The sequence below is a fragment of the Boleophthalmus pectinirostris genome, unplaced genomic scaffold (genome assembly GCF_026225935.1).
Source record: "Boleophthalmus pectinirostris isolate CB_2022bp ecotype Guang Dong unplaced genomic scaffold, ASM2622593v1 HiC_scaffold_16, whole genome shotgun sequence".
Classification (NCBI taxonomy): Eukaryota; Metazoa; Chordata; class Actinopteri; order Gobiiformes; family Gobiidae; genus Boleophthalmus; species Boleophthalmus pectinirostris.
Genome location: NW_026571095.1, coordinates 5,650,601 through 5,675,064, shown reverse-complemented (window position 1 = coordinate 5,675,064; position 24,464 = coordinate 5,650,601). Strand labels below are relative to the sequence as shown.

The 24,464-nt window shown below is 41.5% G+C and overlaps 1 protein-coding gene across 1 annotated transcript in view; it reads left to right on the top strand.

Moving 5' to 3' along the window:
* Positions 1–24,464, top strand: part of LOC110174815 (uncharacterized) — a 48,397-nt gene that overhangs the window by 4,120 nt on the left and 19,813 nt on the right. The window contains exons 3-10 of the mRNA XM_055151491.1: positions 2,035–3,108; positions 5,993–6,192; positions 7,185–7,350; positions 8,984–9,034; positions 9,963–10,051; positions 12,754–12,770; positions 18,340–18,890; positions 23,712–23,915. Coding sequence (XP_055007466.1) covers positions 2,071–3,108; positions 5,993–6,192; positions 7,185–7,350; positions 8,984–9,034; positions 9,963–10,051; positions 12,754–12,770; positions 18,340–18,890; positions 23,712–23,915 — 2,316 coding nt within the window. The 5' untranslated portion in view covers positions 2,035–2,070. The remainder of the gene's footprint in view (positions 1–2,034; positions 3,109–5,992; positions 6,193–7,184; positions 7,351–8,983; positions 9,035–9,962; positions 10,052–12,753; positions 12,771–18,339; positions 18,891–23,711; positions 23,916–24,464) is intronic.

The following is a 24,464-nucleotide window of genomic DNA, read 5'->3' as shown; positions in this document are numbered from 1 at the left end:
AGTGTACACCTGTTTTTACCTGTTGTTCACCTGTGTGGAGCTAATTCATTTTTTTCCATTTAACTTATTCAACTCATTTAGCTTATTCAACTTATTTAGCTTATTATAATATAATAATATAATAAAACTCTTCCCCGTCAGTTTGTGTCCAGTATTTGTCATCTTGGCTATTTTCTCGAGTGCAGAGCTCCGCATAAGCGTTTTTTTCTGTAGCGATTCTGTTATACATCGCATCTTGGAAAAAAAGACTGAAATATTTTAAAGGACTCGCCTGGGCAACATCCAGATTTCAGGGCAATTTTGGTTCATAATCGAGTATAAAGCTCAGATAGTTTGTTCGGATATCGCAGGACTCCACACAGACGCATCAGCGGCATTCTCATCTTCTCCCCGAAAGTCCGTCGCTGTCGCTGTTTTCCACTTTATAATCAACTTCAACATCATCACTTTGAAATCTATAAAAGTCACTTTCTCTAAACTTATCCATAAAATACGTCCGCTCCTCATTATTTCTAAAACTGTGCGCCGCGATCTTTCCATTGCACGTGTTTCGTGTTGTGTTTTTCCGGAAGCTACCATCGTCACTATTTCGATTAACTTCGGAAAAAATCGGCAAAAACATATCCTTGAATCCTATTGGTCAGTCTAGTATGGGTTGTAGTGGCCCCGACCGATCACAGTCTCTGTTTAAATGTGAAAAACCGAGCCATTTCTAAAGGTCGTCAAATCTCGTCTTTAGTGATACGGCGGAGGTGTCAAAAGTGTTTATGGTCGTACAAACTAGTAATAATGGGGCCCGGTCAAGCAGAAGTAAACATCAAGGCCAAAAATTCAAGTTAATGCATCTGATATAAAAATGTATTGAACAGATACATATGTACTCTAGTTTATCAAACTGTTGACCTTTTTTCTGTACCATTTTTGGTTCTAAAGTTCCATATGTTTTAAACAGACCATGTATGAAACATGGAACAAAAATTATTTCCCAAATTTTAAAGACCTGCAAATCATGTAAATAAATGGATGTATTTCATCATATCTTGTGTTATTCCATCTTTGAACTGTTGATGAAGGTACATGACTTTTCAAAAAAAAAAAAAAAAGTATTTAAAATGATAAAAATTTGCTTGGAAGGACTGACATATTTTATAGAAATAGTTTCCTTTCATTTTGAAATAATATTAAAGTATTCAGAAGAAAAAAGTTGACAAATGATGTAAAATCCTGCACCTTCTACTTGTTTGCACAATTTTCCCTCCGTTAATTTTCCCTCCGTTACCTCCGTTACATGACTCAAAAAGTAAGAGGTTTTTCAACCTAATCTTGTACCATATGGTAGAAAACTATATGAAGCAAATATTCAAACCAGTTTGTTAGGGATATGTAAATGAGAACCAAGAGTTATCACTGTTTGGATTTATTGCCCAAAAAGTGCAGCATATTTCATTCCCTCCGTTACCAACATGAGTTTTTTAAGTTTTTTAGTTTCTGAATAAGAGCTATTTGAATGTAAAAAATTTGCCCGTTTCCCTCCGTTACCGCTTGACCGGACCCAAAGTTAACAAAGGCACAAAAGTTTATTGTTTATGATTGCACAAAATAAACCACAATGAAATTATGCTTATAGATAGTACTGGACTTACTGTACTCATCTCAGTCTGCTGATATTGTGGACGCTCTTCTGAAATATTAATTATTACCTTTTGTCACATGTAATGAGAGAGCACTGTGTTGTAGTCAAACAAGATAGTGAACTTTCTAACAGTCATAGTCAGATGGATTAAAGGGCCCATATTATGTTATTTTATTCTTGTTTTTTTTTTTCACTCCATGCACCTTCGCTAGAATCATTTGGATCATATCAGCTCTGGAATTGCCAATTCCTGCCAATTCTGAACAAATGGTAAAAAGGAGCTGTCATCTTGAAAATTACACTGCAAATTTCTCTGATCTGACCAAGACTTTTTAAATTTTGTACATTTAATATGCCTCACAAATGTAATGAATCAATTATTTTATGTTTTTCACTCACAGGATTCATCATTTTTAAGTTGGACTTGCCGTTGAAGCATGAGGAGCCGCGAGAAGGACGACAGCACAAGTGAAACCTCCTCTTTGAACGAATCATCCAATCAGAAACCAATTCCTGTTTGGGTCGACCACACCCCCACGCCGGACGATACCAACTCAACGGGAGGGAGATCCGGCACTCCCCCTTCTTCTGAACCCAAGAGCGACCCCAAGTCCAGCCTCAAAAGTCGACTTCAAACTCTTCTACGGCTAAACAAAAAAACGGAAAATGACGATTCCGACGCGAGCTCTAGCGGGATTCCGATCCTCCCAAATGGCACACGAGTTAGTCCACCAGTAAGCCCATTAGCTGGAAGAAAGCACGACATTTACCAAAGCGATTCAAGCCAAAATTCTGATAAAAATGTCTTGAGGTACGAACAAGAAGAATCGTTACTCACTAGCCTCCACCCAGCTGAGTATTACGCTGAAAAAGTTGAGATCTACAACTTGAAATACGCCTACTTAAAATCATGGCCAGGCTTGCTGAGACTGCTGGCCGGAATGGAGCTACTTTTTGGCGGGATGATTTTCGCGTGCGTCATCGCGTACATCCAAAAAGATAGTGAATGGTCCAACGCGTACGGGATGTACAACGGAGCGTACAACAACGGACATGGACTTTCCGGATACAGCTACCGTGGTCCGATGACGCCGTTTGTGTTGGCCGTCGCGGGAGTTTCTTGGATCATAACATTCGTTCTTTTGGTTGTTGGAATGACGATGTACTACCGGACAATTTTGCTGGACTCCCCCTGGTGGCCACTGACGGAGGCGTTTGTGAACGTAGCGATGTTTCTGTTGTACATGGCAGGAGGGATCGTGTACGTGAATGATCTGAACCGCGGAGGGCTGTGCTTCTCGACCATTGGCGTGAACCCGATCATGGCCAGTCTGTGCAGAGTGGAGGGAGGGCAGGTGGCCGGAACAGCTTTTATTTTCATCAACATGGTTCTGTATCTGATCAGCTTTCTGGTCTGTCTGAAGATGTGGAGGCACGAGGCTGCGAGGAGAGAAAGAGAGAGCTTTCTAAATGAGGTGAGTGAAAACTGAAGTTCTGGAGGACTATATTAGTGGGTTTATTTATTGTAAGTCAACGCAAGTACTTTTAAAGTTACCATCTGCAAGTTTATTTGATCACAGTAGATTGCAAATGTGAAACCTGCTGCCCCTTCCCTCCCCTCACCTGGCCTTTGTTCAGACTCACCTGTGCCCTCTGGTCTTCTGTTGTCAGGACAAATCTAGTGTCAGACAGCAGTAGCACAGATCACATCTAGTGGTGACATGTGAGAATACAACGAGGCAGGTTGTCCACTCTTAAAGGGATAGTTCAGGTTTTTTGACATGACTCTGTATGGTATCCCCGTCAGCAGTGTTGTGCATCCACACTGACTTTACCTCCGAAAGTGTCCGGTGAGCTGAGATCCTGGCCGGTTTTGGTGCTGAGGAAAGTAGTTCAGCAAGTTGGCTGGGGACAGTTTAATAAAGCTTTTTTCTTCTCAAAACAATATGTGTTCAAAAGAGTGATACATTTGCATCACAAAACCTCCGTCCTCTAAAAAGTCAGACCTCATAATCACTTGGCACTATTTCTCTCCATACGTATCACTGCGCGCTGCCGCCAGGTGACAGCTGCGCCTGTTTCACTTTGTTTACTGCTCGGAATGTTAGGGACAACATGTCTGATTACGACACCGATGATGAAGAAATTGATTTTAGCACAGAGCCAATGGGAGATCTTTTTGAACCCGAATATATGTCCGTTACAGGAAAATGGTCAAATTTGTGCAGAGATTCAGACAGATTTTTGTTGTTACAGCCTGGAAAATCGCAAGTTCGCACCATTTTTTAGATACATAGTTATGTATCTTATACAAGCTTATATACCTATCACACTAGCTCTGACATTAGGTCTCTCACATCGTGGCGGTCTGAACAAGTAAACACTGCTGAACAACTGAAGAAAATTACTGATCCGTGCGTGGCTGTCACCTGGCGGCCATGCGCAGTGATATAGAAAATAGCGCCAAGTGATTATGAGGTCTGACTTTTTAGAGGACGGAGGTTTTGTGATGCAAATGTATCGCTCTTTTGAACACATATTGTTTTGAGAAGAAAAACGCTTTATTATACAGTCCCCAGCACAACTTGCCGGACTACTTTCCTCAGCACCAAAACCGGCCAGGATCTGGGCTCACCGGACGCTTTCGGAGGTGAAGTCATTGTAGATGCACGACACTGCTGACGGGGATACCATACAGATTCATGTCAAAAAACCTGAACTATCCCTTTAACACAGATCATATAATAAGTAAAGGAGCCTAAATAGCTGTGAGGATAGGTGATAGGTAGAAACTGATATTTTTTTTTTTATCTCTCAAGCCTCAAATGCAGGTTAACATCTAAGAATCACTCACTAATGATGGTGGGGAAAAAGCAATTTTGTGTCTTTTGAGTCCATCAGAACACGTCACAGAATTACTCAAAGAAAAACAAATCTTCACATGGTTTAGAGCAGACATGTCAAACTCAGGCCCGAGGGCCAAATTTGTCCTGCAATATAATTATATTTGGCCCATGAGATCATACTGAATATGTTTTAGAGCTGCCCACCAGCTACAGATAGACTGTAGAGCTGGGATCTCCAACCTTTTGCATCCAGTGAGCTACCCTTACAAAATGAAAATGCTGGAGAGCTACTCATTTTAGTGGCTGTAAAAAATGGATTCGATATAAGAGGGCGAGCCTTAGATGTACAGTTAGCTGCCTATAAAATATAAAACCATTATCCATTTATTAGTGCACAAAGCTCAAAATAACACATTTACAGTGGTAATTCATCAAATTTGATACATAAATAAATAAGTACATATAATTCAGAAATCCTTTGGTGAGCTGCTTGTAAACAGGTGGAGAGCAACTGGAAGCTCCGGAGCTACAGGTTGGAGACTCCTGCTAAAGAGACATTATTTATTTAAAATTTTATTTTATATTTTGTTTGTTCTGGATTCAGTGTTTAAGCAGAACTATTATTAAACCTTATTTAACATTACAGATCTCAAAAGGAGAAAACATGCAGCTGTGGTTGAAATTTTTCAATAAATATTTAGTTTGGCCCATGACTTTAAAGGGACAGTTTGGAATTTTGGACATAGGACCTCATTTCCTAGTGATCCAGAGTGTTGGAGACGTGTGGAGACACTTTTTTGAAATATTCCATCCAGTCCTTGTATTTGCAGAGGTCACTGGTGTTAGACTAGTGCATGTCAATGGTCATAGTTCTCCTGCCACTAAAAACACTCTTACCCACTCCACAAAACACCCAAACAAATCTATTATTACACCAGACTGTCCATGTGCATGTCTGTGTTGATAGAATCATTTTAGAAGTAAAACCAACTTTGCATTTGAAGGATTTCTATCTGAGTTGTTCTTCCTGATAGAAATCTTGGCAGTGGTGGACTGATATATGAGAAAATAGTCCCTCAACATGCACGATTCATGCAACTCAAGGTTAGTTTTATTTCAAACATTATTCTATCAACACAGACATGCACATGGACAGTCTGGTGTAATAATAGATTTGTTTGGGGTGTTTTGTGGAGTGGGTAAGACTGTTTTTAGTGGCAGGTGAACTATGACCATTGACATGCACTAGTCTAACACCAGTGACCTCTACAAATACAAGGACTGGATGGAATATTTCAAAAAGTGTCTCCACACGTCTCCAACACTCTGGATCATGAGGAAATGAGGCCCTATGTCCAACGTTTGAACTGTCCCTTTAATGTTGGCCCTCTGTGAATTTGAGTTTGACATGTCTGGTTTAGAGCAGAACACTGTTATTAGTGAGAGTCTAACCATCAAGCAGAAATGAACGCTGTTGTACAATTGTATGTCATGTATTTACTTGTCGTTTCAGCCCAGTGAGGTTCCAAACTCGATGCCTCTGGTGCCACAAAAACCAAAGCAGATTTCCTTCAGGGACCAAACAGAGACAGACTACAGTAAAAGTGTGAAAGGTCCTGATTCTGAAAAAGCTCCAGTGAAAACCTTCATCAACCAAACCGGAGCCAGCACAGCCAGAAAGACACGAGTGAAGGTCATCGCAGACTACATCATGTGAGGGAATCTACTGGATTTACAAATTTATTGTAAAGGAGCTAAAATGTTCAAATACCGTATTTTCCGGGCTATTAGGTGCTCTGGATTATAAGTCACACTTAAATGGTCTATTTTCGAACTTTTTTCACAAATAAACCTCACTGGAGTTTAAAGGAAACACAACAGTGTGATGGGTGAGTGGTTTTGTTTGTTTGTGGTGTTCACGGTGACTCTGGGCTTTGTTCAGTTGTGGCGTGTAGGGAGGGTGCTGTCTGGGACCGCAGGATTGTCGGTGTGTTCGCAGAGACTCAGTTGTTCAGTTGTGTCTAGAAGTGGCACATTGCACTCGCTTTTTCGGTTCGTTCCTCCGTTCCGTTCCTCGTCGCCGTGGAGTGATGAGTGTGTCTGTGGGTGTGTTTCGTTGTGCGGTCACTGTCTGCTCCGTGTGTGTTTGCGGCTTTGTAGTTTACTGAAGTCGTGCTGGGACACCCAAGTGGATTCGTGTGCTCTGGATTGTGGGGTACACAGTCGTTTTTCGATGCGGTTGGAGGCTTTTGAGTGCTCCCTATAGTGCGGAAAATACGGTAGTTTGAAGGCACAACACAGACTAAACAGTTATGTGGTAGCTTATGATTGCTTTCAATCCAAAAACTTAAAATTCAACACAATATTTAACAGCTTAGTCACCACATATCGGATTGGCTCACAGCAAGCCTCAGACCTTTCATTTTTTATTTTTTTCAAAGCAAAATAAAACAATGGGAAACTGGAATAGTTGTGAAAAATGTCACATCAGATTCAGATGGAAATAATACACTCAGGGTGGTTTTTTGAAAGAAATTTTAAATAATAAAAAAGATACCTTGACTATTCCAGCTCAACTATAAACTAGCTCTTTAAAATGCTGAACTCCTCAGTGCACCACCATTCACTCTTGGCTGATGTTCACATTGAAATTAGGAGTGGCATTTAAAAATAAATTTTGAACCCACTGTTTTTGCTTGTTTCAGGAAGTACCCAGAGATCACAAGTTTGGAGCAGAGGGACGAGTACCGGGCTGTGTTTAATGACCAGTATCAGGAGTACAAAGACCTGCACCACCACATCAGCCTGACCCTGTCCAAGTTCAGACAACTGGACGCTCTGATGGACAGACTGCTCCGGGACAAAACACAGGTCAGACCAGAACGCCGCGCAATACTGTGTACAATCAGCCACGCAATACTATTTACGATCAGCCGCTCAATACTGTGTACGATCAGCCGCGCAAGACTGTGTACGATCAGCCGCGTAATACTGTGTACGATCAGCCGCGCAATACTGTGTGCAATCAGACGCACAGTACTGTGTGAATCAGGGGAGTCAACAGGGCTGGACAAAGGGGTCTATTGTTCCAGGCTCCAGGGTCTTAGGAGCCCAGAACTGGAACCTCTGCCTATTCATTTGTATTAGGCTGCGTTCAGACTGCAGCCTGAAGTGACCCAAATCAGATTTTTTGGCTTCTATGCTCCTGTATCCGATCTTTTAATGACAGTCTGAATGACACAGATCAATTTTTTTTCAAATATGACCCAGGACACTTGGATATGTGCTCCTAAAACCGGTACATATCTGATCTTTTGACATGCAACTTCAGTGTGAACGGTCAAAGCGCATTCATTCGACCTACACGTTATCAACAAGCCACAAACATCACTATTCTGCGCTGAAGTAGGTGAAAATTGTTAATGAACTCTGTGTCACTGAAGCGAAACACATCACCACTCACCACTCTTGGTTACGTCTCCACATCCACACGTTTCTTTCAACGGACGTCACTGCCGCTGTCCCACAAAACACCACGACCAAAAACCTTGTCCTTCTCCTTCTCAATCTCCTCCTTAAAACAAGTAAGTTGTTCATGTTCTGGCTCCGGTACGAGAGGAACTTTAAAATCTCCAGGTGCTCGATGCTGCGTCCATGTTTGGACAACTTCCATAAACACAGAGCACGCTCGCTGAGGTTGACGTCGTCGTGTCTCCAGTGCACATGTGGGACACTTTCGGGCTGTTTAATGTTCACACTGGAGTCACATACAAGTCACATTTAATTGGAAATGTGAACGACCTCGCAAAAACATCAGATTTCACAAAAAAATTGGAATTGAGCATTAAGCCCTGCAGTCTGAGTCTTAGAGAGGGGACTATGCTTGCTTTCTTACTCCAGGGCCCCAAATGTCTGTTGACAGTCCTGTGTACAATGTGTCTACTAAGGTTAGAGTTTGAGTCTCGATGAAATAGGGCTACAGGAATTTGTTGTTGAGTTCTTATCCATTTTCTCTATGTATAAGCAGCTCTTGAGTTCAAAAAATGTCAATTGTGCACTGTCCGCATCTAATTATAGGCACTCAAAGCACTTTACAACAAGGAACCAGTCATCTACTCACACACCTCTGTATACGGACATTAGGGGTTTGGTGGATTAAGTGTCTTGCTCACAGACACTACGACAGCATTCATCTGTGGGAGCTGGAAACACACCGACAACCTGTGTGTCACTGAATCTGACCGCTGAATGTCGAGAGCAGGATTCAAACCACCAACCTTTAGCTCAGTGGACAAACCAACTGAGATGCCATCTATTATAAAGGGTTTTAGTGACTGAGAGTCAGGAAGTGTGCAGTTAGTATGCTATTTGTTGTTAACATTAGCAATATAAAAGTTTAACAACATAAAATACACAATGTTTTAACTTTTAACTCTCATCAATGTGGAGTGTTTCTTTTTTAAAACAGACAGTAATCATGTTTTGTCTGTCTTCTCTCTTTCAGAATCCACAGAGGATACAGATCATATTACAAAAGTTAGAAGAGAAAAAGAATGTAAGTACAGATATTTTTAAAGTGGGAGTAAAACTCTGCCATAAACATTTCAAATAGAGCTGCTGAACAGTAGCCTGATTCATCAGCCAGTTTCACTTTGTGGAAACCGTCTGACCTCACAGTGTTAGAATTCGTTCATTGGACAGTAGGCTGGTACTTTTTTTTTTTTAATTTTACCAATCTCTACTATTTGGTCGTGATGTATGTAATGCGTCACTAACAGGACTAACTGGTATATTAAGCTTTCCCCAAATCCTGTAGGAAGAAGAACAATAACGTCTTTCCCCTTGATAAAATTCACCAAACATTCTCTTTGTTCCGGCTTTAAATCCTCGATCTCGGGATTCGTTGCCAACATAGAATGTCTGACTCTTCGCTGATTGGCTGGTGCCCGAACTCGCACTTCCGGGGGTTTGTGAACCGCCTAGTGTATTCTGATTCCTGACCTAGTTGCTGGAGAGAAATGAAATTGAGCGGAGGACCTAGGTGGTGCCAGCCTGACTAACTGAACTGGGCAGAACCTGGAGGACTAAAGAAAAGAGTGAAGGAGGATGAGGGGCGGGGCTAGAGATATAAGGAACAGTGTGATTGGTCTGATAGGAATCCACACTTCAAACACCGCTCCTTCATCCAGATGTTTTGTAATATCAAACATCAAGGGCAGTTTTGTGTGATGTCACCAACTACTTGAAATTACAGAGGCCACTGAAGGAAGTACAAATAAAGATTTAGACACATTTGACCAGAAAGCAGCAACTTTACCTAGAATTTACCTTAAAAAACATAAGATAATGCTAATAAAACATTGTATACTCCATTTAGTAGCGAAAGAGTGGATTTAGTGTTTAGTTCCACTTTAAATGCTTACAAATACTAGTAGATGATGATGTGAATAATGTTGTAACTGTCTGTGATCCGTCTGTTCCAGGATCCAACGTTCTGGGAGAAGAAGGAGCGCTGTGATTATCTCAAGGCCAAACTCAGCCATTTAAAAAACAGAATTTACACTTTTGACCAGATGACAGAGAATCAAAAGCAGAAAAAGTAAAAACAATGAACCCTCTCTTTTCTTCAAATATTTGTTTATTTAAATACAAATGTAATGTTCTATTTTGTATAATAAATATTTTGTGGATATTTTGGACCCAGCTTTATTCCTAAACGGTTCAGTAAAGTGTCATTTGTCCTCTGCATTTGACCCATTTAGTGAGGAGCAGTGGGCGATGACAGGACAGTGTCTGGGGAAATTTACTCAAAATCATTAACTATTAAACAAAACCAGGAGGAAACTGGGAATACAATTTTATATAAATAATGATCTAACGAGGTAGTATCTCATGTGCAAGGTGCTGTGTGTTTGATAATGACACAATCTCTCCGTTATACAAGACTAGACCATGAGGAGGCCCTGAATCTCCAAGTTATTTAGTCTATAATGTCTGCAAAAAAGTATAAAACTTTTTACTACATGTTTGTGTGTGTTTATTACACTGAAAAACTATGAAAAAATGTGCATTCCTTATGTAAGCAGGCTTGCATCTCCACAAACCTGACTCTTATTTGGCCTGTGGGACGGCCTGCTCCTGCTTGTTCTTTTAGCTCTGCTATCCACAGCATGATGTAAAATGTATCTATCACCATGCGGAATGTTTCTTAGTGTGCTTTTAACTTCACGTTCTGCACCTTTAACATAAGTTTACCCGTTCAGTCTTTCTGTTACTCAATCCAGTTTTATTTCTAGAGCTCTTTACAAGACTCAAGGTGACCAAAGTGCTTTCCAATAAAACCAACATAATACAAAACAGTCAAAATATTAAACAATGAAATCAAATAAATGCAAAGTGTCTCAATAAAGGCAAGTCAGGTTTATTTGTATAGCACAATTCGTACACAAAGTAATTCAAAGTTTTTTACAGAATAAGAAATACATTAAAATCATAATAAAAATAAATCAAACATAAATAATCATGAAGATTAAAATTAAAAAAGAGAGACATAAATTGGAGAGAAGAGTGCAGAATGAAAACCTTTCAGTTATATGCACAGTTAAACAGAAATGTTTTGAGTCTGGATTTAAACAGCGTCACAGAAGAGTCTGTCTCACATGTTCAGACTGTTCCAGGTTTTAGCTGCATGAACCTGAAACTCTGACTCCCCTTGTTTAGTCGTGACTCTGGGCACCAGCAGGAGGCCGGTCCCTGAGCTCCTCAGAGTGTGAGATGGTTCATATGACACTAACATGTCACAGATGGACTTTGGTGCTCGGCCATGGAGAGACTTGTACACAAGCAGAGCTGCTTTAAAGTCTCTGAGGCACAGGAGCCAGTGCAGAGACCTGAGCACAGGACTTATGTGCTCGTACTTCCTAGTTCGAGTAAGGACCCGAGCTGCAGCGTTCTGGATGTTCTGGATGTTCTGGATGTTCTGGATGTTCTGGATGTTCTGCAGCGTCTCACAGCTCGTTTGGAGAGACCAGTGAGCAGAACATTACAGTATCTAACCTACTGGAGACAAACGCATGGATAAGTTTCTCCAAGTCTGATTTAGACAGTAAACCTTTGATTTTTGCTATGATTTTGTTATGTTTTTTAGATGGTAAAAGTCTGCAGATGTATTGATTTGATGTGGCTGTTAAAGTTCAAGTCTGAGTCCATTATTACCCCGAGATTTCTTGCCTGATTTGAAGGTTTTAGAGAGAGAGACTGGAGGTGACTGCTGACACTGTCCCTTTGTTTCTGTGGACCAAACACTATGACTTCAGTCTTGTCAGAGTTTAGTTGGAGAAAGTTGTTTTGCATCCACACTGATCTGTTGGATGCAGTGACAGAGTGAGTCCACTGGTCCATAGTCTCCTGCTGCAGTGAGACGTAGATCTGAGTGTCATCTGATAATTGTGGTAGGACATGTTATTGCTGCTTATTAACTGGCCTAATGGCAGCATGTAGAGACTGAACAACAGGGGGCCCTTTTGAGTTTTGAGCTTAGATTTAACCAGGCCAAAGTCTGTGATGGTGCACAAATCAGGGGGCAGTTTGTTTCAAAACAGAAACCTCCTGACCTACTGACAAAAAAAAAAAAAAAAAAAAAAAAAAGGCACATATTGTCTGTTCAGGGTGAGTACATGTCCCTTTTTTATCTGAGACAGTCCCAGTTTTGTGGGTGAAGTGTCTTGCCACTAGCGCCTGTGCTCTGGACAGGTTCATTGATTGATTATATTTAATTGACCTTGACTTTGAACTGTTCTTTCTGGAGACCTGGAGCATGTTTTGGGTTGATGGGGGAAACCAGAACGCCCGGAGGAAACCCATGCAGACATGGGGAGAAACATGCAAACTCCACGCAGAAAGGCCTGGACGACCCGAGAATCGAACCCAGAACCTTCTTGCCACTCAGCCACCATGCCGCCATAAAAAAAAAAAAAAGAGGCATACATTGTTATTTCTTTAGGTCAAATACAGAAAAGCTGCTTAAAAATGACCAAAACACAAAGAAAATCGTGACTATACTGACTCACATTAGTTAGTTCATTACGCACTCGTTTCACAGTTTTATTATAACCAGCCACCACAAACCAGGGATGACCCAGTTCTTTTATTTTGAAAATCTGGTCACTCTATGTCTGCTGGGTGAATTTAGTCCATTATTTGATACCATTTAGTGCATTGTTATCAGTGTTGGGGAGTAACAGATTACATGTACCGGAGTTATGTAATCAGAGTACAAATTATGAGTAACTGTATTCGGTTACAGTTACTGTTTCAGTGAGTGGTAATTGGATTACAGTTACTTTGTTGAAATAAATGGATTACAGGGCAATATTTTCCTGTTTTCACATTTTGGGCTATATCCCCCACTCACTGCTGTGGAAACTAAACCAGATCTAAACTAGCTCTAAACTAGATCTAAACTAGATCTAAAACAGGTCTAAAACAGGTCTAAAACAGGTCTAAAACCAGGACTAAACCAGGACTAAACCAGGTCTAAACCAGGTCTAAACCAGGTCTAAACCAGGTCTAAACTAGATCTAAACCAGGTCTAAGACAGGTGTAAAACAGGATTTAACAGGATTTAACAGGACTAAATCCTGCTGTGTGGACGTGTCTCGTCTTCTTCTATCAATAATATTTTTAATACAGTTCAGTAAAGTCTGGGCTTTTTATTTTCTTTTAGGAGACAAAACATCGTATGTTACGATATCCAGTAATCCAAAGTATTCAGATTACATTACTCACTTTAAGTCATTTAATGGATTACGTTACAAACTACATTTTGGGGTATGTAATCTGTAATCTGTAGGGGAATACATTTTAAAAGTCACCTTCCCAACACTATTTGTTATTCTTACCATATCCTGATGTGACTTCGGCACTTCTCCTGATCACACAGAAGTCCAGTCCTGTGCTGTTGTGATGCACCGCGCAGCCTCTGAACCGGACAGAGCCGGGGCTAACGTTACCTCGTGTTGTGATCCGGAGTTAAGGTGATACCTGGAACCACCGGGAGCGTGAGGCGCGTGCTCAGCAGAAGATGAGACTGTGCTTTTACGCGCAGAATACGCACGGTCCAGCGAGAGCGCAGAGTCCACGGGAGACAGCAACCCACGGAATGAAACTTCGGCGCGGGGATGAATAGTTGTGCGGTGTAGGAACCATGCTCCGGGTCTTCTTCACGCGAGGATTAAACCAGGACGCACCGGGGATGAGTTCAAGTCGATATGAGCAGCGAGAGCAAAGTTTACCAGCCACGGCCGTCGGACCTCGGTAAGATCACACTGGAATTTGTGTCGATACAAACTTTTTATGTTGTTGCAAGAACTGATGACTGTGAATAATAATTATCAGTCCATAAAAATGAAAATAACAGTAGATTTCAACGTGCGTCAGAGCGTCTTTTCACGATCTATAGAGTTGCATGCAGTTGTATTTTCGATTTTGTTTTTGTAAAATTCACTTACTATATTCATAAACCTCATTCAGTTTATTATCATTATGTCTATATCGTGACTCTTCAGATTCAGTTAAGTTTATATCCACGAACTGCACAACATGTTACAGAGTGGACGTAAAATCTCACGTGATGACGCCATAGAGTGTCCTGCCCTGTGACCTGGACAAACTAAAATATAACATGTATTTTAAGGTCGTATATTACACGAAATTGACTATTGTGAGCTTTAAGTCATGTTATAATGTTGTTACCTCATCAAAAACAGACCCAGAGTTGTGTTTTGTTTCATTCACACGTTTGAGTAACTCTGTATTGAGTCTGTTTACATCTCCAAACCTGAGAATGCTCTGTTCCACTTTGTGATGTCATGAAATGGTTGTTTTCAAGTTAACAGCTACGTTTTACCTTTAATTCAGTAGAGATTGGCAGTTCCAGGTCTGAAATTATGATTCTAGTGAAGGTGTATGGAGTTTAAAAACATGGTGGAGCACTTCCTGTATTGTCACATGTTGGTTTTGATGAGTGTTTTCTGTTTGAGAGAACTAATATCACACAAATATATGGATTTATGTGTTAAACATGTGTGAAAGAAACAAAAAACAACTCCAGGGATGTTTGTGATGTACTAGGGATGTAACAATAACCAAAATATCGTGATATCGTATCGTCAAAGTCTCACAATAATATCATGGACTGTCACAATATATTGAATCACAAGTTTCTTTGCTTAAATGCATAGTTTTATAGTAGCAACAGCTTATAAACATCGGAAACTACATATCCCATGATTCATTTCAGCGCAAACAACAGGAAGAAATAGAAATATGTTTTTTACTTGAATTCTTGGGATTATGATGGAAATAATTCACACCAAAATCTTGTCAAGGTTTTAAAACAATTATCCTATCTACAATTATATCAGCCTCTTTAAAATATCGTAATAAATATCGTTCCATGATAAATTAACTAGTAATAATACAGGTCAGCAGTAAATCATCCGCATAGCCTGTCTATCCCCCCGTGCACACACACATACACTCCTGCACACACACACGCATATGCACACATGTACACACACGCACACACATATGCACACACACACACACGCACACATGCACACACACACACGCACACACACACACACACACACACACACACACACACGCACATATGCACACATGTACACACACGCACACACACACACACGCACACATATGCACACATGTACACACATATGCACACACACACACACACATATAAGGTTCACTGTGTCGCCAACCCCTGTCACCTTTGTCCCTATTTTTATGTAATCTTTGTCTTGTATCTTGTATGTTGCTTGGTTCCTATTTGTTGTAATGTATGTAGTTTGCAAATCAAATGAATAAATACATAAATAAATATCGTGATAATATTGTACCAAGATTTGAATATTGTTACATCACTACAATATACTGTAGATCATATAATACAATAATACAAATGAAAAACTGAAACTGAACATTTTTGAATGATCACAGTTAAGTACAGAAAAGTGGGCGGAGATAGGGGGTAGGTGAAAGCACATTCTGAACACTCAAGCCTCAAATACAATATTACACACACGTTCATTAATCAATCAAAATAAAACTTTGGTTAATGACGAGAGAACACTTTAATAACATTGTTAAAAGTTCAAGTTCATTTTGCACATTTTATCTCTTTTAAAGGTTGTATTGAGGATTTTTTTTAGGTTCAAATTGTCAATGAAAGTTTAAAAGACCATTACAGAGACACTGCAGCCTTGTAATTATGATGACCAAAAAAAAAAACAAATGAAAATCTATCAACTGTGGACGTAGTGAGGCCAGACAAACATCAGCCAATAGAAAACGAGGCTGCCTCATTTTCTATTGGCTTTCAGGTTGTCAATCAAACTTCCTACGTTTCTAGTGTAACTGACTCGCCGGTGTGTGAGGATTATGTGGTTTATGCAGCGGTTCTTAGAGGCTTTTTTAAACTGTAGCTTCGCGGACGAGAATCCACGACCAGTTCGCCGCTAAAGAAAGTCCATTTTTGAAGTCGCTGAAAGAAGATGAGAAGGAGAAAAGAAGCAAAGCCAAACTGAAGTGATTCTTGGAGATCTCTTCCAGCGATTGCGCTAATGAAGCAGACGAAAGGTCTAAAAACTGACATGTCGGTCACTAAATTATTTCTAGACAGGTCACTTCAGCAGTACTTCTGAACACGCACTGACTGTAAACAAGCGTGATTTTTAGAATAAGGAGGTGGGAGGAGATGTTTCTACTGAGGAGCTGTGGAGGAGGAAGGTGGTGTCACGCATGCACAACATTTGAAAAAGGACTGTCGCTTTATTTCTTTTCCCTTAAAAAATCCTCTATACAACCTTTAAATGTTCTCTAGGACTTCACTGACAGCACACACACACATGACACGCTGTTTGTTATTGTTCTGTGTTGTGTGTGCGTGTGTTTTATGTGTGTGCGCGCGTGTGTTTGTGTGTGTATATGTGAGTGTGTGTCACTGTGCTGGGAGCAGGTGCACACAGGTTCACATGACCTCGGAGCAGAGCAGGTTGAGGACCACAGCGGCTGCTTCTGTCGCCTCTGCTCCTGTCACCTTGGCCCTGCTCTTGTTGCTTTGGTCTTGCTTCTTTTACCTCTATTCCTGTCGTTTCGGTTACTGCCATCTCTCTTTTTGCCCCTGTCACACCCGTCTGCTCTTGTTGTCTCAGCTCTGCTCCTGTCGCCAGGGCCCTGCTCTTTTTGCCTTTGCTCCTGTCAGTTTGCCAATGCTCCTGTCACTTTGGCCCTCCTGCTGTTGGCTCTGCTCCTGCCATCCCTGCTCCTGCCGGCTCTGATACTGTTGCATCTGCTCCCATCATCTCTGCTCCTGTCACCCTGCTCCTGTCACCCTGCTCCTGTCACCCTGCTCCTGTCACCCTGCTCCTGTGGCCTGGGCTGGCTCCTCCTCCTCTTCCTCATCTGCTCAGTGTGAATAATTGAAAGAGCGAGGTAGAGTTGCAGACTGTGCCACAGATGTGTTCAAAGAGGTTCAGACGAGAACAGGAGGGGACTGAGGTGAGCGGACTTATGTAAGACCAGACCAGGGACCAGAGCAGAGACCAGAGCAGAGACCAGACCAGCGACCAGACCAGACCAGGGAACAGACCAGGGAACAGACCAGGGAACAGACCAGACCAGGGAACAGACCAGACCAGGGAACAAAGCAGACCAGGGACCAGACTAAGGATGAGAGCAAGGACCAGAGTAGAAACCAGACCAGACCAGGAACCAGACTAGGGATGAGAGCAAGGACCAGAGTAGGGACCAGACCAGACCAGGGAACAGAGCAGAGACCAGACTAGGGACGAGACCAGACCAAACCAGGGAACAGAGCAGACCAGGGACCAGGCTAGGGACAAGAACAGGGAATAGAGCAGAGACCAGACCAGGAACCAGACTAAGGATGAGAGCAGGGACCAGAGCAGAGACCTAACTAGGGACCAGACCATGGACCAGACCATGGACTAGAGCAGAGAACAGTGCAAGGACCAGACCAGGGACCAGTCCAGGGACAAGAGCAGAGACCATAGCAGAGACCAGATCAGGGACCAGATTAGAAGACCAGACCACTGTAAAGTTGTGTGTGAGAGAGTGCTGTACACACTTTTCAGTCAATAACTTGGTAGATTTAAGATACTTCTGCCTTGAAGATGACTGAAATGTGGCTCCTAATCTGCACCAATTGCCTTTATTCCATCAACTACATCTATTTATTTATTTATTTATTTATTTATTTGGGACAAAACATGTTAAAGGACAGACATGATACATCATGAATGTAAACACACCGTGTCTCACCTCAGGACACAAGGCAACGAGAACTGGTCAACAGTGCTTTCAATCTTTCAAGCTTTTAATAAAAAAAGGAAATTACACAATCCATTCCAAGTGAAGACCAGCAAAAAAAAAAAAAATAAATCTAAACAAAACCTCTAACTCTGTAACTTGGGCCTGAGTTTTATTATTATTGTGTATCAAATGTCCAAGGCCTACTTTTAATTCTCTACATGCTCTTGGACCACAATGGACAAAACACATGAGCATCCTTCTGTAATAAAAGATTTCAGTGCACTTTGTCATTGTGCTTTGGATTTTTCAGCCTAGCAGTTCACATCTTTATAATGTTCCATACTTTGGCATAAAACATACTCCATCTGTCTTCATGGAGAATGTTCTGAATTAGGTGACGGAGGAGACATGCCACCACCAGAAAGTTACACAATGTTACTTTAAAGTGCCTACATATCCTCTTTAAACTCTTGTCCTTGTTGCAGGTGACTCCCCGTCTGCTCTGAGTCTGCACCATGTACGACCCCCATCACTACGACAGCCCCCCTCTCTACAGCCCCAAGTACAGCACCAGCACCAGCCTCTACCCCCCCAGGAGCGTGCACTCGCCCCCGGCCCGCTACGTGGACTACCGCTACTCCCTCCCCGACGGGTACTACACGGAGGAGAGACCGCAGCACTTCTACCGCTGGTTCTCTCCGCCCGGCTTCGTCAAGACCTTTCAGGGAGCCACTGTCCTCATGTGTTTCCTGATCTTCGCCTGCGTCGCCTCCACCCTGGTCTGGGACGTGAACGGGTTTGGGTACGGGGGGTACGTGGGGGTGAGCGGGGGCGGGGTGGCGGGGTCAGGGCCGGGGTACTACGGGGGCAGTTACGGGTACGGAGGGTCCTATATGACGCCGCACGCAGCTAAGTCGGCCATGATCACCATAGCGGCGGTGAACTTCTTGGTGTCTCTGGGTTTCCTGGTGGGGAGCTTCTCGCGCTCCAGAGCCATGAGAGGATGCAGGTTCTACCTCACCGTCTTCATCTGTGACATCATCCTGGCCGTGCTGCAGGTGAGACACACACTGCACAACAACGAACGACGAGAGTTAAGCTGAACTACTGTACTATGGAAAAGAATCTTAAGAAGTATTTTTGTAACTAGATTTTCAAAAAGGTGCACATGTAACTAACTTGATTCTTGCCAGACTGATATGTGTAGCCCAGAGTTCTGCACGGGTTCATTTTTGGAGACCCGCACCTGCCCGCACCTGCACAGTACAGCACCACACCCACCTGTTAACCCATGATTCTATCAAAGTTAAACCCGCACCCGCCCAGACCCATTAACATTTCATCTGTTACCCGCCCGTGGCCGTGATAAATCACACACAAATTAAAAACATTCTAACTGAAGCATCCGTCAGAATACGAATTGAAAAGTTACAACTTCAAGATTTACAATCACGAAATGAAATGAAACGATTTTGCTTTCTTCAGTACGTTTCTTCAGTTTCTTCAGTACAGTTTCTTCAATACGACTTCACAGACACAACTCGACTGTCATCACTTCATAGGCATTATTTATTGAGAAGAAGAAACATCGAGATGCTGGACTTTTGCGCCGCACACACCACGGACTGAACCAGGACTAACCCAGGACTCACTGTTAGGGCTCGGACATGCCCGCATATACCTTCGGGTGACCACAGGAGACAGGACCAGGGTAGAGCTCCGCCCCCACAGAGATAAGTGCAGCCGTCACCCGATCGTGCTTTGTGGACACCCTGCTACACAGGCTCGGGGTTCTCTCTTAAGTTCAAGATTAGTCTTGGTTTAGACCTGGTTTAGTCCTGACCCGCCCGTGTGTAATCACTACCCGCCTGCATACCCGCCCGTAAAATGTCAGAATGTTTAAACCCACCCGTTTCACCAACCCGCAGGTACCTGACCCAGTACAGGACTCTGGTGTAGCCCCCACAGTAGAGTTCTGGGACTCTAACAGAAAATTATCAGAACCAAAGATCAGAACGTACAAACAAATCCTTCACTCTGATTGGTCGAAGCATCACAACAACAGAAAATCACAAAGGAGAAATTCAATTCTGTCAACTGGAGAGAAGTGAATTTGAACACTGCCTCATGTTTATGCCTAAATGTCCACCAGTAATCTGACTAGAAGTGAAGAAGCAGCTTGGATGAGCTGTGAAAAATTTTCAATCAAAAAACTTTGGTCCAGTTGACAGAATTGAACGCCTCCTTTGCTGTGGACTGAGGGATTACTCAAGCAGAGGAAAAGCAAACTGGAGTTAAATCTGTTGAGAGAAAAGCATATGTGACTTACCTGTCCACAAATGCACAAAGCTCTTCCATCAACAAAACAAAACACCCGCTAAAATAATCTGAAGCACATCTGTCAGTGCCACCATGTTTGTTTTGGTTCGTTTGGTGCTGCCTTCTCCTCAGAGCTGCCCTTTGATTGGTCCAGACTCTTATCACAAACACTTGAGCTGGAGCCGAAGTTTGGGATCTCACAAAAATAGAATTCATCTACTGTGTAACTTTTCTGATGGAGAATCAGCTGCTTGTTTGACTCTATGAAAGTGTTATTTCTTTGGGCATTAAATTGATGTTGAAGGAGGTCCACAAGCGGCTCACAATAACAGTGTGTTTTTGTGCACCTTTAGTAGGAATCTCTTCAGAGTGCTCATTTTAGAGACACAATAAGAAAGTTGTTGGAGATTTAATCCAGGCTCAGCAGGTTCTGTATATTCAAACAAAAAAGACAATAAGATATTTTTGTTTACAGAGAAATACAATGCTTTAATTGTTTCAGTTAAGATTTTTCATTGTCTTTGCATCAATTAAGACAAAACAAAACTCTTTGGTTTGACTCAAGATGTAGTCAAATAATTCTTAGGTTTTGTTCTAGTGGGACTCGTCTTCATCAGTTCACTGAGTGACGAGAAAAACCCACATCAGAGCTGCATGTCATGTGTCTATTCAGAATCTGAGACCATCTCTGTCCAACCACAAATGCAAAGCTACTGATTTCAAACACACTTAAATCATATTTAAAGGCACACTGGGTCACTTTTCTGGTAGAGGGCCCCCACCTGCTTGACTCCACAGGGATATTATTGTTTTTTCCTGGAATGTTTCACATTATACAATTCATCTAGTCAGAGAAAATGTTAAAGAGCCATTAAACACCTCCTGAAGCTTTACTCTGCCCCTCAGCAAAATCTGCAGAGTGGGTTGAGGGAGCGGGTGTGGAGCGGTGCCTGGTGGGATGGGGGAGCTGGTGTGGCACGGGCTCTTGAGCGATGATTGACCGCCAACTGACAGACACAACAATCCAACACGGGTGGACTGGTGTGCTCTGGACTTTGAAGCAGAGTGGACATTTGTGCTCGGATCGCGCCGTTTCCCTTTTCTCCAGACATGGCGGGACATCGCAGTGACCGGCGGTGCCGGGTCAGGGCGGGGCTGAGGGGCTCCTCAAGTCCCGCCCATAGACGCCAGTGGTTGAGCTTGTCCCGTAATAACCTGCATCTGAATCATTAGTGCTGTTAGTCCAACCCTGAAACTCAAATGTCCTGGCTGTTGATCCTAAAGCGTCCGATACAAACACGACTTTGACCCAAACAAATATGCTAGAAAGTGCCAAAATAAGGCCAGGGATAGAGACATACTTCTATTTTAGACCCATTTACACAAAGAATCAGTAGAAAAAGTGATTTTGATGTTTAGTGGTTCTTTAAAGTGATGAAATCTACATTTCTATATTTTAACAAGAAAATCTCCCAGTACAACAGTAAATCTTATATTCTGTCACATGAACACAGCCTGTTCCAGTACAGAACACTTCTTACTGTACATACTGTGTACATCCGGAGTGTTTCAAAGTTCCGAGCACAAACCTGATCCATCGCTCTTCTGTAGTTTTTTTTATCCGACTCACAGTGAGATCAGCAGCCCCCCCCCTCCTCCTCCTCTCACATTACACACTGTCATATTTTACTCTATGAGCTGCGTGTGCAAATGTGACCAGATCCCTGAACTTCTCAAAACACATTTCTGCTGTGTCCTTTTTATGTGTACTTTTATCTAGATGGGTGGAGTATTGAGTTGATAATTTGGCAACTTTTTGTACTGTGAAACTATGAAAACTATTTTACTTCAAATTAAAATTATATTACTTACTTACTACTTACTAATGTCTGGAATGTTTCACAGTATGGCATTAAAACTTTCTATCTTCATGGAGACCAAATCAGACCAAGTTACAGGTCAGATCTGCGGAAAGGCGACCCCACTCACACTCAGAATGTCTGTTTTTATTGGTATTTTTGAGTTAGAAAAACCACCTGTAATTGAATAAATGTAAGGCAGAGCTGTTTAAAGTCACACTGTGGAACATTACAGGCAGAGCAATGACATCGCCATACAAACAAAGAGGTGACGGATCTCCAGCCAAAAAGTTACATAGTGCATCTTTACATACACCTACACCTGATGTACAAAATCTGGTGTCACGTTTCTAGTGGATTGTCTATGAGCTGCTCGTCTCCATGGAGATGTTATCACTTTGTCTGGAATATTCCAAACTGAGACTAAACCTGGGACTAAATCTGGACTTGACCATGATTAAACCAGGACTAGAACAGGAACAAACCAAGTCTACATTAGGACTCAAACTGGGTTAAAACTAGGAAAAAAAAAAGGACCGAAACACTTCAGATGAGGTCTCCAGGTCTAGTCTACGGAGAGGCAAGTCCGTTCACAACAAGAATAGTTCTTTTCAGGTATTTTTGAGCCACAGCAGCACCTGCTATTGAAATGTAAGATTTAATTCCATGGACATTAACTGTGTCCGCCTGTCCCACGTTTCCTGAAGTGTGTTTCAAATTCATATTTGCCATGGACCAAAAAAAAAAAGCAGGTTAAAAGTTTAGAAGCTTGCTCAGGCTTTATCAGCTGTGTGCTGATGTCTTTGAACTCTTAATGTTTGATTTTTTTTTTGTGTATGGGAAAAAAATCTAATGGAAATTTGACCTCTAGAATGAGACTTTTGACCTCCATAGTGTGGAGACAAAACAGGTGGTGGACTCTTCAACAGAATATGACGTGCCTTTAACTTAGAGTTTGATTTTGATTATGATTTTGGTCTTATTTGATTTGACTGGTTTTATTATTTTAACCCTCTCAGGCTCAAATTAAATTTTAGCAACAAGAAAAAATCTGATATTTGGGGAAAATGATCATATGGAGAAGTAATATACAATCCTGACTTTTTTTTGAGAGACCTTCACATCCAGTGTGTTCTGGGATGTTACAGATTTGCAGCATTGACCCAGTGTGGTAAATTAACACTGAAGACTGAATATGATATGAACACTAACTTTATGTGTAAACCACTTTTCATAACAATGAAAACATAAAGCAGAGTGTAACAGCTTTACAGTGGCAGAACAACATCACTTTTTCATGTGGTTCTCCAAGAAACAACTTTTATCCTTTGTAAATAACAAAAGTACTTTGCACTTCTGGCAGGTTGTTTGTGTGTAACCATTCTTGCACAGTCTGCATCGTCCACGTTTATCAGCATGGATGGGAAAAAAGGCTCCTGAGTAAAAAAAGTTCATAAAATATGGATTTGGAGTAAGTAGGTGATTGGCATTTAGCTTTTGCAAATCTGCAACGTCTGAATGGGGAGGGATAAGACTAGTATGATTACATCTGAGTGTTTATTTTATCATTTTATTATTGTTGATATTATTATGTATTTGTGCAGCACTTTGGAAACTTTGTGAAATGTGCTATAGAAATACAGTGAATAATTTTTTATTTATTGATTTATTTTTTACTGATATTTGGAATCTTGTGTGCAGGGCATCATAGACATCATCTTTGTGATCGGAGTCAACCCCATGTCCCAGAGTTCTCAGAGTATGCTCTATAACCCCATGCTGATGATGTGCCAGAGCGCCCCCGTCAGTCCCAGTCTGAGCGCTGCAGCCGGGGGCAGTTTCCCTGGAGGATACCCCATGTACAACCAGTACCTCCACCACTACTGCTACATGGACCCAGAGGAGGTCAGACCAGTGACAACATCTAACATCCAACTACGTGTAGACAGAGTTTGTATGAGGAACAAAACTGCTTATTGCCAAAAGTTAGAATCACAAAAACAATGTGTAAAATGATTATATTAATAGATTAAAATCTCTTACCTGGAACAAAGTTTTAGCTTTTTTTGGCTTTTTAAAACACACTAGGGACGGGCATTCGGTGAAATTTTCTTAATCGATCGTCGGAAGAATTAATGATCGATTATCGATTAATCATTAACGTTTTTATATTAAAATGATCATCATTATTATTACTATCTGCATTACTAATCTGCATAAATAAATTCAGCTTTACGACATATAAACCATAACCACTCTAGAGCCACATCAGCCCGTTTGACATTATAATGTGTTTAATTCAGTTTTGTGCAAGTCTCACAGAAACGAAACTTAAAACCACATCACTAATTTACATAAACTAAGCGAAGATAAAACTACAGCTTATAGTTACTCATAATTATTTCATACTTAATTACTCATGGACTAACCATTTGAGCATTTATTAATCATTAA